The sequence below is a fragment of the Loxodonta africana genome, chromosome 4 (genome assembly GCF_030014295.1).
Source record: "Loxodonta africana isolate mLoxAfr1 chromosome 4, mLoxAfr1.hap2, whole genome shotgun sequence".
Lineage (NCBI taxonomy): Eukaryota > Metazoa > Chordata > Mammalia > Proboscidea > Elephantidae > Loxodonta > Loxodonta africana.
Genome location: NC_087345.1, coordinates 63,019,479 through 63,033,212, shown reverse-complemented (window position 1 = coordinate 63,033,212; position 13,734 = coordinate 63,019,479). Strand labels below are relative to the sequence as shown.

At 36.0% G+C, this 13,734-nt stretch overlaps 1 protein-coding gene across 1 annotated transcript in view; it reads left to right on the top strand.

The window, feature by feature from the left end:
* TRHDE (thyrotropin releasing hormone degrading enzyme) overlaps positions 1-13,734 on the top strand; it is a 486,396-nt gene that overhangs the window by 313,214 nt on the left and 159,448 nt on the right. The window contains exon 6 of the mRNA XM_003405210.4: positions 400-537. Within this exon, the coding sequence (XP_003405258.4) occupies positions 400-537 (138 nt within the window). The remainder of the gene's footprint in view (positions 1-399; positions 538-13,734) is intronic.

Below are 13,734 nucleotides of genomic sequence, written 5' to 3'. Positions count from 1 at the left end.
TCTTATATTGAATTTGCCTTAAAAATTACTTTGAGACTTGAATTGTAGTCTTGAGATTGTAGAGCACGCAAAGAAGCCTGTATCATAGTCACTTTCGTTATATGCCCACTGTACAAATTTGCTTTAACCACTGTTAAAGTACAGAGTCAACTGTTTTTTTATCTACTTAGAGCCCATTGTAGTTCATTGATTTTGCTTCATGTTGCCCTCAAATCAACCACCTACATTTTAGAGTAACTTAAGAGGCTTTTTATTTACTGGGTTCTCTTTAGAATTGAGTCTTGCCATGTAAGGCTGATGAACTTCATCAAAAGTGACACATGTTCTGTTCCTGTTGTCACACACATCCTGTCGTAACCGTGAATCACCTATGATATTGCTCCATCTACTGTATTGCAGGAGAAACAGAGGTTTCTGACGGATGTTCTGCATGAAGTGATGCTGCTCGACGGCTTGGCCAGTTCCCATCCAGTATCACAGGAAGTGCTACAGGCAGCAGATATTGACAGGGTGTTTGACTGGATCGCGTATAAAAAGGTGGGAATAGATAAGACCCAAGTGCCAACTGGATATTTCACCAAACTGTTTCATGCTAGATGTATTATATTTGTCTCCTCTTCCTGACAGAGAGAAATGGACTACGAGTTAGAAAATATTAAAGTCACTAGGTTCATGTTATTTTTATGAGTCAGGACTTTGCTTTATAAACAGTAAAATGGTGATGACTGTTTGCCAAAAATGTATAGATATATTGGAAGTACTAATGCATCAATGTTTGGAGACTCACTGTGAAGTTGCTATACAAACGGTACTATACAAATGTCAGTTTTATTATTAATAATAACAGAACTTACTAGTATACTCACAATTATTTTTCACAAGTGCCTCTTACATACTTATTTATTTTGACTGGCAAATGCAAATGGGTATAGGCAGCGATTTGATATGTGTGTTTTATAAACAATTTTTATGGAGACATTTTGGGAATTAAACATCTTTTCTAGAAATGAGGATTAAAAAACAAACAGGCAAAGAAAGCAAACCCGTTGTGATCAAGTGGATTCCAACTCATGGAGACCCTATAGGACAGAGTAGAACTGTCCCATAGGATGTGTGAGGAGGTGCTGGCTGGCTGGCTGGCAGATTCAAACTGCCGACCTTTTAGTTAGCAGCCAATGTCTTCACCACTGCGCCACCAGGGTTCCTAGAAATAACTATCAAAAAAAAAAAATTAAAGATGAGACTTTGAATAGCAAATAAAAATTTTGGGCCAATAATTAAGGAGCCCCGGTCACACAGCAGTTAAGGACTTGGCTGCTAACAGAAAGATCAACTCACCATTCTGTGGAGAAAGATGTGGCAATCCACTTCCGTAAAGGTTTACAACCTTGGAAACCCTATGGGGCCATTCTACTCTGTCCTAAAGGGTCACTATGAGTCAGAATTGACTCTGCAATAGTGGGCTTGGTTTTTGGTTTGGGACGGATAACTAGACACAGAAATAGGATATCTTACACTCATTTTTTCCATTGCTACTTGGATTAGGACCTGAATTTTTTCTTATACCTCTATCCCTCAGTTCTATTTTTAACATAAGAGTGTGCACCTCAGTGTTTAACACTCAGTAGCTACTTTATAATTGTTAAAATAGGTTTAACATCTGCTGTCATCAATTATAGGATAACACTAATTGCATCCATTAGGATTGGTATGTACTTTATTGATTTAAATTTTTCCCATTTTTTAACATTGCTAAGATTACTTTTTCTGTAAAAAGATATCCTTGTTTAATAAAATGTGTTCAATTAATGATTCATGGAAGTCCTTCATTGGCAATTTGGATATTTGGTTTTTGCACTCAGATGACCATGTCAATGACCATTAGTTATTATTTTATGTTATAATATATAAAGATATGAATTATGTTAATAGAAAACCTCTTTTTAAACTGGTGGTCATTGCATTGGCTAAAATCTTATGTGGTTTGATGTTTTATAAAAATAATGGAAGTTTAGAACCACAATATATTTAAAAATGTATTAAACTTTATATATGAGTTTTTTGACTGAGGTTTGTTATATGGATGAGTTCATTCGAAAGGGTCGATTCTTTAAATGTGACACAAAAATAATTTATTAACATAGTTTGAAATGAACCTGGAGGCATGTTTGTGGTTATTCCTCAGTTCTAAAAGTCAATTTGTAAATACCTAATCTACTCCAGCATGAATGAAATCAGGAAAAAGATCTTTTGATTTAAAATGTTATCTGTGTTTTTTCAAAAATAAATAACATCTCTTCCATATTCCAGAAACCCTGGTGGCGTAGTGGTCAAGTGCTATGGCTGCTAACCAAAGGGTTGGCAGTTCAAATCCACCAGGCGCTCCTTGGAAACTCTTTGGGTCAGGTCTACTCTATCCTATAGGGTCACTATGAGTCGGAATTGACTTGACGGCACTGGGTTTGGTGTTTTATTCCATATTCCATAAATTTAGAGCGGTTTTTAATTTATTCAAGAAGCTTAAGAATCAGAACAGTAGGAAAGAATGAAGATAAAATGATTATTATTTCACTCTCTCTACACTTAGGTGCAGATGCTAGCCAATTTACGATTGTGAAAAAAATCGTTAGCATGCTAGCATTCTGAGGACCTCCACCCACCATGGTTACTGATTTACTTGTCTCAAATGATTTCTCTTTATGCTTAAAATACCGTTGGAAATATTGTTCTGTGTTTTCAAGTGATGGCAGGATCCATCCATTTCTGGTGAAGACTTCTCAGGAATACTTTTTCTTATTTCTTTTCTCCTTCCTTTTGTCCTTCCTTCCTTCTTTCCTTCCTTTCTTCCACAGATAAATTGAAGTAGAAATACAATGAATTGCACATATTTAAAAGGAAGAATTTGATATGTTGTGACATATGTAAACATTCGTAAATATATCACCACAATCGAGTTAACGAACATATCAATCACCCTGAAAAGTTCTCTTATGCCTCTTTGTAATCCCTTTGCCCAGTCTCTCTTCCCTTCTTCACTGATTTCCTTTCTGTCACTATACATTAGTTTGCATTTCTAAAGTTTTATATAAATGGAATTATACAGTGTGGACTTTTTTAGACTGCCTTGTTTCTCTCAACATGACATTTTGAGATACATATACATTGTAGACTATATGGATATATCACAGTTGGTTCATACAGTCACCTTTGTTTGATATTTGGGTTGTTTTCAGTTTATGGCTATTACCAATAAACCTTGGTAACTGCTGTGAGCATTCATGTACAGGTCTTTGTAGGTGCATATGCTTCCCCCTCACCGTGTCTTAGTTGTTTAGTGCCGCTGTAACAGAAACACCACAAGTGGATGGCTGTCTTAGTTGTTTAGTGCCACTGTAACAGAAACACCACAAGTAGATGGCTGTAACAAACAGAAATTTATGCTTTCACAGTCTAGGAGGCTGGAAGTCCAAATTCAGGGCGCCAGCTCCAGGGATAGGCTTCCTTTCTGTCTGCTCTGGGGGAAGGTCCTTTTCATCAATCTTCCCCTAGTTCTAGGAGTTTCTCAGCTCAGGGGCCCCGGGTCCAAAGGATGTGCTCTGCTCCTGACTCTCCTTTCTTGGTGGCAGGAGGCCCCCGTACTGAGAAGCTCCTAGGCCCAGGGGAAAATTGATGACAGGGAGCTTCCCCAAGAGCCGACTGAGAGAGGAAGCCTTCCCATAGAACCGACACCCTGAATTCGAACTTATAGCCTCCTAGATTGTAAGAGAATAAATCCCTGTTTGTCAAAGCCATCCATTTGTGATGTTTCTGTTATAGCAGCACTAGATAGCTAAGATAGAATTTGGTACCACGAGATAGATATATCAATTTGCTCAAGCAATGAAACCACAACTGGAATAGCAGCTGCAACTGCAGCCACCACCTAGTTTTCAATAATTCACAGTCATTCTCCAAGACATTGGGTAAATATCCATCAGTGGATATCCACGTTATATGATAAGCATGTTTAATATTTTAAGAAACTACAAAACTGTTTTCCAAAGGGCTGTAAGATACATTCCCATCGATGGTATATCAGAGTTATAGTTTTTCCATATCTTCACCAACACTAGGTATAATTAGGGCTTTCATTTTAGATATTTTAGACCTGAGTTCGATTCGTGGTCAATATACCTCATATATAGCCACTGCCCATCTGTCAGTGGAGTCCTGAGTTTTGCTGTGATAACGAACAGGTTTCAGCAGAGCTTCCAGTCTAGTACAATTAGAAAAAAAGACCTGCTGATTTACTTCTGAAAATCACCTGGGGAAAACCTTATGGATCACAATGACCTGATGCACAACTGGGCATCGTTTCATCTTGTTCATTGTGCATGGGGTTGACATGAGTGAGGGGCCAACTCAATGGCAGCTAACAGCAATAACCACAATAGTTATGTAATGGTATCTCATCACGGTTCTAATTTGCATTTCCCTGATGACCAATGATGTTGACCATCTTTTACTTTGCATATTTTCTCTGCGTATGTCTTCCTTAGTGAAGGGTTTAAATCTTTTAACTATTTTTTTTTAATTTGGGTAGTTTGTTTTATTACTGAGTTTTGACGTTATTTATATATTCTGACTACAAGATATATGACACAGATATATGATTTGCAATTTTTTTTCCCCTGTTTGTGGCTTGCCTTTCATTTTCTTAACAGAAGATTTCAAATTAAATGAAGTACATTTTATCATGCTTTTCTTATCTGGATAGTATACCACTGGTACCATATCTAAGAAGGCATTGCCTGATTTAAGGTCATGAATCTTTTTCTTTTAAAAGTTTTATATTTAGGTCTGTGATCCATTTTGAGTTAATTTTTATGTATAGTGTGAAGTATGAATCAAATTTCTTTTGTCTTTTTTTCTTCCTTTTTTTTGCATATGCATATCTAATTGTTCAAGTGCCATTTGTTGAAAAGTCTATTCTTTCTCTGCTTAATTGCCTTTGCACATGTGTTGAACAACAGTGGTCCACATATGTGTGAATCTATTTCTGGACTATTGATTTTGTTCTGTTGATGTGTTTATCTATCTTGACGCCAGCGACATGGTCTTGATTACTGTAGTTTTGTAGTACATTTTGAAATAAGATAGTGTGAGTCCTCCAACTTTGTTCTTTCTTTGCAAAGTTCTTTTGGTTATCCTTGTTCATTTGCAATTCTATATGAATTTTAGAATGAGTTTCTCCAAAAATCCTGCTAGGGTTTTGATCAGAATTGCATTGAATTTATTAATTTGAGAAAATTGATATCTTAGCAATATTGACTCTTCTAACTGATGAATATACTATATCTCTCCATTCATTTAGTTCCTCTTTATTTTCTCTTGGCAATGTAGTTGTCAATGAATAGAACTTTCACATCTTTTGTCAGTCTTATCCTTAAGTATTTATGATTTTTACTCTATTGTAAATGGCCTTGTTGCTTTTAAAATTTTTATTTCTGATTTTGTGTTGCTATACATAGTAAAAAAAATTTTTTTTATTATATACATAGAAATACAGTGGCTATTTGTAGATTTATTTTGTATCCTGTGATCATAATAAACTCAATACTAGTTCTAGTAGCTGTTTTATAGAGTCAATCAGTTTTTCTACATAGATGATAACATTAACTGCTAATAAAGACATTTTTATTTTTCCTTTCTTATCTGGATTCTTTTTATTATTTTGTGTCCTTTCCTTATTGTATTTGTTAAAAGCTCCAGTATGATATTGTATAGAAGTGCTGAGAACAGACATTCTTTTCTTGTTCCTGATTTTAAGGGCAACACATTCAGTCTTTCACTAGTAAGGGTGATTTAACCTTTAAAATTTTTAAGTACCCTTTATCAGGTTGAAGAAGTTGCATTCTATTCCTACATTGCTTAGAATTTTAATCAGAATCAGATGTTGATTTCATCAAATGCATCTTCTGAATCTATTGAGATGGTCATTTTTTTTTGTTTTGGTGTTAGTTTTTTAGTTTGTTAACATGCTGAATATAATCCTGGCCTCATAGAATGAGTTGGGATCTATTACCTCCTTTTCAGTTTTCTGAAAGAACTTGTCTAGAATTGATGTTCTTTCCAGTGGAGTTATCTGGGCATGGAATTTCCTCCTTGGAAAGGTTTTTAACTAATATATATATATATGAAACCCTGGTGGCTTAGTGGTTAAGTGCTATGGCTGCTAATCAAAGGGTCGGCAGTTCGAATCTGCCAGGTGCTCCTTGGAAACTCTATGGGGCAGTTCTACTCTGTCCTACAGGGTCGCTATGAGTCAGAATTGACTTGAAGGCACTGGGCTGGGATATATATATATGTTTCCTTGGGCTGCCATAATGAAGTATCACAAACTGGATGGCTTATAAGAACAGAAATTTATTGTCTCAGAATTATAGAGGCCAGAAGTACAAATGGATATTGGCCATGTTGATTCCTTATGAGGGATACAAGAGAGAAACTGTTGCGTGCCTCTTTCCTAACTGCTGGTAGCTCCAGGTGTTCCTTGGCTTACAGCTGCAGTGTAATATGACTTCATTACCCTCTGTTTCCCTGTCTCTGTGTATCTTCTTTACTTTTATAAGGACACCAGTTGGGACTCACTCTACTCCAGTATGACCTTATGTTAAACTAACTGATAACATCTTTAAGGGCTCTATTCCCAAACAGTGTCACATTCACAGATACGGGGGGCGGGGGGGGGCGGGTGGCTAGGACTTCAACATATCTTTTTTGGGGCACACAATACAAGCCATACCAATAGGGTTATACAGGTTATTTATTTCTTTGTGAGTGAGCGTTGGTAATTTGTACATTGTTCTAAGGACTTGGCCCATTTCATCTAAGATGTTTAATTTATTGATATAAAATTATACATTATATATTTCCTTATTATCCTTTAATAATTACCTTAGAACCTCTCATTATGTCCCCTCTTTCATTCCAGATATTGGTAATTTTTGTCATATCCCTTTATTCTCAATCAGCTAGAAGTTTATCAGTTTTATGGATCTGCTAAAAACAAACTAAACCAGCTTTTGGGTTCATAGATTTTCTCTCCTGTTTTCTATTTCATTGATTTCCTATTTAATAATTATCATTTTTTTTAAATATAACTTTGGGTTAAATTTGCTGTTTTTTTCCTGGTTTCTTAAGGTGAAAACTGAACTCATTAATTTGAGACCTTTTTAATTTATAATTCATTTTTCATGTAAACTAAGTATGGCTTTAGTGGCATCCCAGACATTTTGATATATTGAATTTTCACTTTTATTCAGTTCAAGATATTTCTAGGTTTTTTTTTTTTTTTTTTAATTTACTGATTCATAGGTTACTTAGAAGTCTGTTGATTAGCTAATTTTTAAAATATTTTCTAAAGAACTTTCTGTTATTAATTTCTTATTGAATTCTATTTTTAGAGCAAATACACTCGGTATGAGTTGAATGTTTTTAGACTTACTGAAGCTCATTTGAAGGCCCAGGATTTTGTGTCTGTGGCTTAATGTACTGTGTGCACTTGAAAATAATCTGTTCTCTGCTCTTGTTGACTTGGTGTTATATAAATGTCAGTTATATCAAGCTGTTTGATAGAGTTGTTCAGATTTTCTATGTATTTATTAATTTTTCTGTCCCTTTGTTTCATCAATTATTGCAAGAGCTATAGAAATCTCTATGATTGCAGTTTTGTTTATTTTTCCTTGTAGATCTATCAAATTTTGCTTCATGTATTTTGAAGCTCTCTTTTTAAGTACATAAACATTTAAACTTGTTATGTCCTTTTGATGATTTGACTCCTTTGTCATTAGAAAATGACCTTTTTTTTTTTTATCCCTGGTAATATTCTTTGCTCTGAAATCTCTTTGGTCTGATATTATTATAGCTACTCTAGATGTGTTTTTATTAGAGTTGGCATATTATATCTTTCCCCATCATTTTACTTTAAACCTATTTGAGTCTCTATATTTGAAGTCCATTTTTTCAGTCAGGATGTTTTTAGGTCATATTATTATCTTCACTCTGACAATCTCTGCCTTTTACTTTTGATATTTAGACATTTACCTTTAATGTTATTAATGATATGGTTTGATTTAAATTCTCTCTGTTCTTTGATCCTTTCTTACTTGCTTTGCCTTTTTTTGGGTTAATTGAATTTTTATGATTCTGTTTTATATTCTTTGCTATAGTGCTTTGTTTTATAATTTTAATGATACTTTAGGTTTATGTTATACATCTTTAATCACAGTATATCTAGAAGCAATATTATACTACTTCATATATAGCATAGGAACCTCACATAATGTAATTCTATTTCTCTCGTCATTTTTTCATATATTTCCTTTATATATTTAAAAAACTTCACAATACATTGTTATTAGTCAATTGTCTTTTAAAGAGTTTTTAATAATAGGAAAAATCTTATATGTTTACCCATATAGTTACTATTTTTGGTGCTCTTCATTCCTTTGTTTCTATCTGAGGTCATTTTCCACCTGCCTCTTTAGCATTTCTTGTAGTGTGGATCTGATGGTGGTAAATTCTTTCAGGAAAGACATCTTTTTTCCTCTTTTGTTTTTGAACGGTCTTGAAGAACTAATGAAGGGTTTAAAGCAGAGGAGTAATGTAATTACTTTTGCATTCTGTAGGTGTTGCAGATGATGGAATTAATATGACATCTGAGGATTATAGAGATTATTATAAAACCTAGAATTTATTTTGTTTCCCCCCCCCTTTTTTTAATGTATTATGTTGTTTCACTTAATAAAATCTTACTGCTGATCATCTGCTCTCTTTCCTGTAGATCTCTGTTACTAGCCAACGTTAACCTCTGCCAACGGTCAACCTCTCATTGCATCAGTGCTTATTGCATCATCTCTTGTAATTAGTTCCTTACTAATTGTTCCAACTTCTATTTCATTACTCTTCCTGAATTGTAATTTCAGTATGCTTTTAACATCTTTTTTATATAGAAATGCATACTAGATGTGTGGAATATTATAGACAAACAAAAATTAGGACCCAGTAGAACAGATACAAATTTTTGTAGGCTTGAATTTAAGAATGAGTGTCTTTGAAGAAATAATGAATGCAGTTCAATATGAGTAGTCCTAAGACCAGTATTAAAAAAAAAAAAAACTACTAAAATTATATCATGCATATTCTTAGAGTGGGAAGAGAAAAAGTGAGAACTAGTCTGGGAAAACAAGTTAGATTTAGTGATATACGTTTTCCAAATTTAATAGTAGATTGAAAAAAAAGAATGAAAGATAAAAGTAGAATGGAAACAGGACAATACTGTCCATAGACAGGAAGGGCTGCAAAAGATGGATTAAAGCTGTCTCTTTGCTCTAAAAGCACAAAAGGAAATAAGAATCAATGACCCAATGACCTTGATGATGAGAAAGAGAGAATGCTCATTAAATTTACATGAGATGCCAAGTTGGAGAGGTTGCCTATAAGCTTGGAAGTGAGGAACAGATTTCAAAATGACTTAAGCAAATTTAAAGAGGATCCTTTAAAAACAAGAACATATTTCAGCAGTTCTTATATCAAGGTTACAATATTTTAGAGGCCAAATGAAATTACAGAGTCAAATGAAAGAGTTTGCAAGTAAAAAAAAGAAAAAAAAATTCCTAAGGATCATGATGGACACAAATTAATAAGAAAAAGCCAATAAAATTTGCAATGTTCTACCAATATATTCCACACGCAAAGTTTTTGAAATCCTTGTGTAGCTATCAGAGCAAATATATAAATTATCTATTATCTGTAGAAATGGGTATGAAAAGTCCACCTGGCCATTTGCAATTGCTGTCTTTTGTGATACCAAGCTCCCCATCTATAGCATCATGTCAGCAAGGCCATGGTTAACACATGGATAATGCACATACTGATGGAAACACTGGTGGCGTAGTGGTTAAGTGCTACAGCTGCTAACCAAAAGGTCAGCGGTTCAAATCCACCAGGGGCTCCTTGGAAACTCTATGGGGCAGTTCTATTCTGTCCTATAGGGTCGCTATGAGTCAGAATTGACTCGACAACAATGGGTGGGTAATTCCACATACAGATTGGGTTGTTTCTGTAGAAAAAAAAAAATAAGATGGTGCTTTTCTTCAAGAAGGTTATAACCCAGTAGAAGACATAAAACAAGCAGCCTTCGTGGTGCAGTGTTTAAGCACTCAGCTGCTAGCTGAAAAGGTTGGTGGTTCAAGCCCACCAGCTGTTCCACTACAGAAAGATGTGGCAGTCTACTTCTGTAAAGATTACGGCCTTGGAAATCCTATAGGGCAGTGCAGTCAACTCGACGGCAATGGGTAGACATAAAACACATGAAATGATACCAGTAATTTTATTAAGAGTAAACAATAACACTTTTGCTGAAGATAATTCAAAAATGGTTTGCAACAGTACATCAACAGGGAACTGCCAGAAATTCAAGCCGGATTCAGAAGAGGACATGGAACAAGGGATATCACTGCTGACGTCAGATGAATCTTGACTGAAAACAGAGAATACCAGAAAGATGTTAACCTGTGTTTTATTGACTATGCAAAGACATTCGACTGTGTGGTTCTATAACAAACTATGAATAACATTGCGAAGAGTGGGAATTCCAGAACACTTAATTGTGCTCCTGAGGCACCTGTACATGGACCAAGAGGCAGTCATTCAAACAGAACAAGGAGATACTGCATGGTTTAAAGTCAGGAAAGGTGTCCCTCAGGGTTGTATCCTTTCACCATACTTATTCAGTCTGTATGCTGAGCAAAGAATCAGAGAAGCTAGACTATATGAAGAAGAACTTGGCATCAGGATTGGAGGAAGACTCATTACCCTGCGTTATGCAGATGACACAATCTTGCTTGCTGAAAGTGAAGAGGACTTGAAGCACTAATGAAGATCAAAGACTATAGCCTTTAGGATGGAGTACTCTCAACATAAAGAAAACAAAAATCCTCACAACTGGACCAATAAGTAACATCATGATAAACGGAGAAAATATTCAAGTGTCAAGGATTTCATTTTACTTGAATCCACAATCAACCGCCATGGAAGGAGCAGTCAAGAAATCAAAGGACAGATTACATGGGGCAAATCTGCTGCAAAACACCACCTTAAAGTGTTAAAAAGCAAAGGCGTCACTTTGAGGACTAAGGTGTGCCTGACCAAAACTATGGTGTTTTCAATCACCTCATAAGCATGAGAAAGCTGGACAATGAATAAGGAAGACCAAAGAAGAATTGATGCCTTTGAATTATGGTATTGGCAAAGAATATTGAATATACCAATGACTGCCAGAAGAATGAATATATCTGTCTTGGAAGAAGTACAGTAAGAATGCTCCTTGGAAGCAAGGATGGCAAGACTTCATCTCATGTATTTTGAACATGTTATCAGGAGGTATCAGTCCCTGGAGAAGGACATCATGCTTGGTAAATCAGAGGGTTAGTGAAAGAGAGGAAGACCCTGAACAAGATAAACTGACACAGTGGCTGCAACAATGGGCTCAAACATAACACTGATTTTAATGCTAGTGGAGGACTGTGCATTGTTTTGTTCTGTTGTATGCAGGATCACCGTGAGTTGGAACCAACTCAATGGCACCTAATAATAACAACAACAACAATACACATCTATCATTTAATGACCATTTACTATGTACAAGGCATTTTTTGAAAAGCTTCAAAGGTCTTTTTTTTTTTTTTAACCCATTTCACTGATTAGGAAACAGACTTAAGCAGTTAAGTTATTTGTACAGGGTCAGACGGCTAGCAAGTGAACAGACAGGTTGTGCACTGGGATCTAACCCCACATTCTGGGCTCTTATTTACAACACCTATATTTCAAGACAATTATGATATGAACCATTTCAGTTGATGATAATTCCTGGTTCTCAGGTCACCTTTAATCCTCTCTTTCTCTCATCCTATTTGTCAGGAAATTCTGTTGGCTCTACCATCAAAATATTTCCAGAATCTCACCTCTTTTCACTACCATCAGTATTGCTAGCCAGGTTTGAATCACTACCACCTCACAGCCCTGTTGGTACAGTGGTTAAGAGCTACGGCTGCTAACTAAAAGTCGGCAGTTCAAATTCACCAGCTGCTCCTTGGAGACTATGGGCAGTTCTACTTTATTCTACAGGGTCGCTATGAGTCAGAATTGACTCGACAGCAACAGGTTTGGTGTTTGTTTGGTTTATCATAGCAGTTTCCTAAAAGATGTCTCTGCTGCTAATCCTGCCCCCCTGCAGTCTGCAGTGTATTTTTAACCAGTCAGAATGATGTTTTTGAAACCTAAGTCATATAGTGTCAAAGTTTTACAATGACTCCCTACCAAAATGAGAATAAAAGCCAGTCTTTACAGTGACCCATGAGGCCCTACCTGGCCCCCTCTATCTCACTCTCCCCATCCTGCCACTGACCCTTAATTTACCTCTTATCCCTATGACTTCATCTCTTAATACACTCCCTTCACTTCTGGTGCTCCTGCCTCACTACTCCTTTGCTTTCTCTGGACTCCACCAAGTTCCCTCCCACACTAGGGCCTTTAAACTAGCTGTTCCCTTTTCATGGAATGTTACTCAAGATATTGGCATGGCTCTAGTTTGCTATTCCTGAAGACTTTGCTTAAATACCACCTTCTCAAAGAGGCCTTCCATTTAAAACAGCAGGTGACACCCTTGTTCTTGATTTCCAGCTATGGCTGCTAACCAAATGTTGGCAGTTTGAATCTACCAGCTGCTCCCTGGGAACCGTATATGGGGCAGTTCTACTCTCTCCTATAGAGGCACCGTGAGTCGAAATCACTAGATGGCAATGGTTTTTTTTTTTTTTGAATTAAAGTGAATATCAGAAAAACAGCGTAAGCAAAACATCATGGTGTTTCCGAGAGAAACACTCCATCTTTTTATAAGAATTAGAAGGAAAAAGTTGGCACTGGAAATAGGATTAAGGCGTTTCAGACATAAAAAAAATTTTTTTTTTTTTTTTAGACATAATTTCATATCAATTCGGGAGAGGTAAGGAAGATTGTGTTGCACAAACATTCTGTTTTCTAATGGGTCCTGTCACATGTGCCCTGACCTTTCAGCCCTGGACCCCTGGGGAACTCTTCCTGTCAATTCAGATCTTCTCCTGCTGCCTCTTTGCTCTCCTGCCTCAGGCGCAATCATCCTTCCTGTTCTGCAAGCTTCTCCTGCTCTTATTTTTCTAAACATGTCCTTCCTCTTAGCCTTTGCTTTCCCTATCCACAGCCTCAACTGCTATGTCTATACTATAAAATAAATGTAATTCATTACTGTTTTGTCCTCTTTGACACATAGTATATGCTTTATTATGCATTACCTAGTATATTATGTATGGTTAAGCATTTGGCTGCTGACCAAAAGGTCAGCAGTTAGAATCCACCAGCTGCTGCTTGGAAACCCCATGGGGAGGTTCTACTGTGTCCTATAGGATTTCTATGAGTCAAAATCAACTTGACAGCAATGGACCTGGATTTGGGGTTTATAGAAAATATGACATACACCCAAGTAAAGAATGTTCTGTACAAAAGAAAAATAGAATCTCTTTAATAAGTAATATACTAACATGCCAATTCAAAAATGAAAGCTGTAAAATCTGGGAAGTGATCATATCTGGTTATGATCATCTCAGTTACAAAGAAAATGTGAGCAAGATTAAGAGACAGAAAAATTAAGTGAAGAAG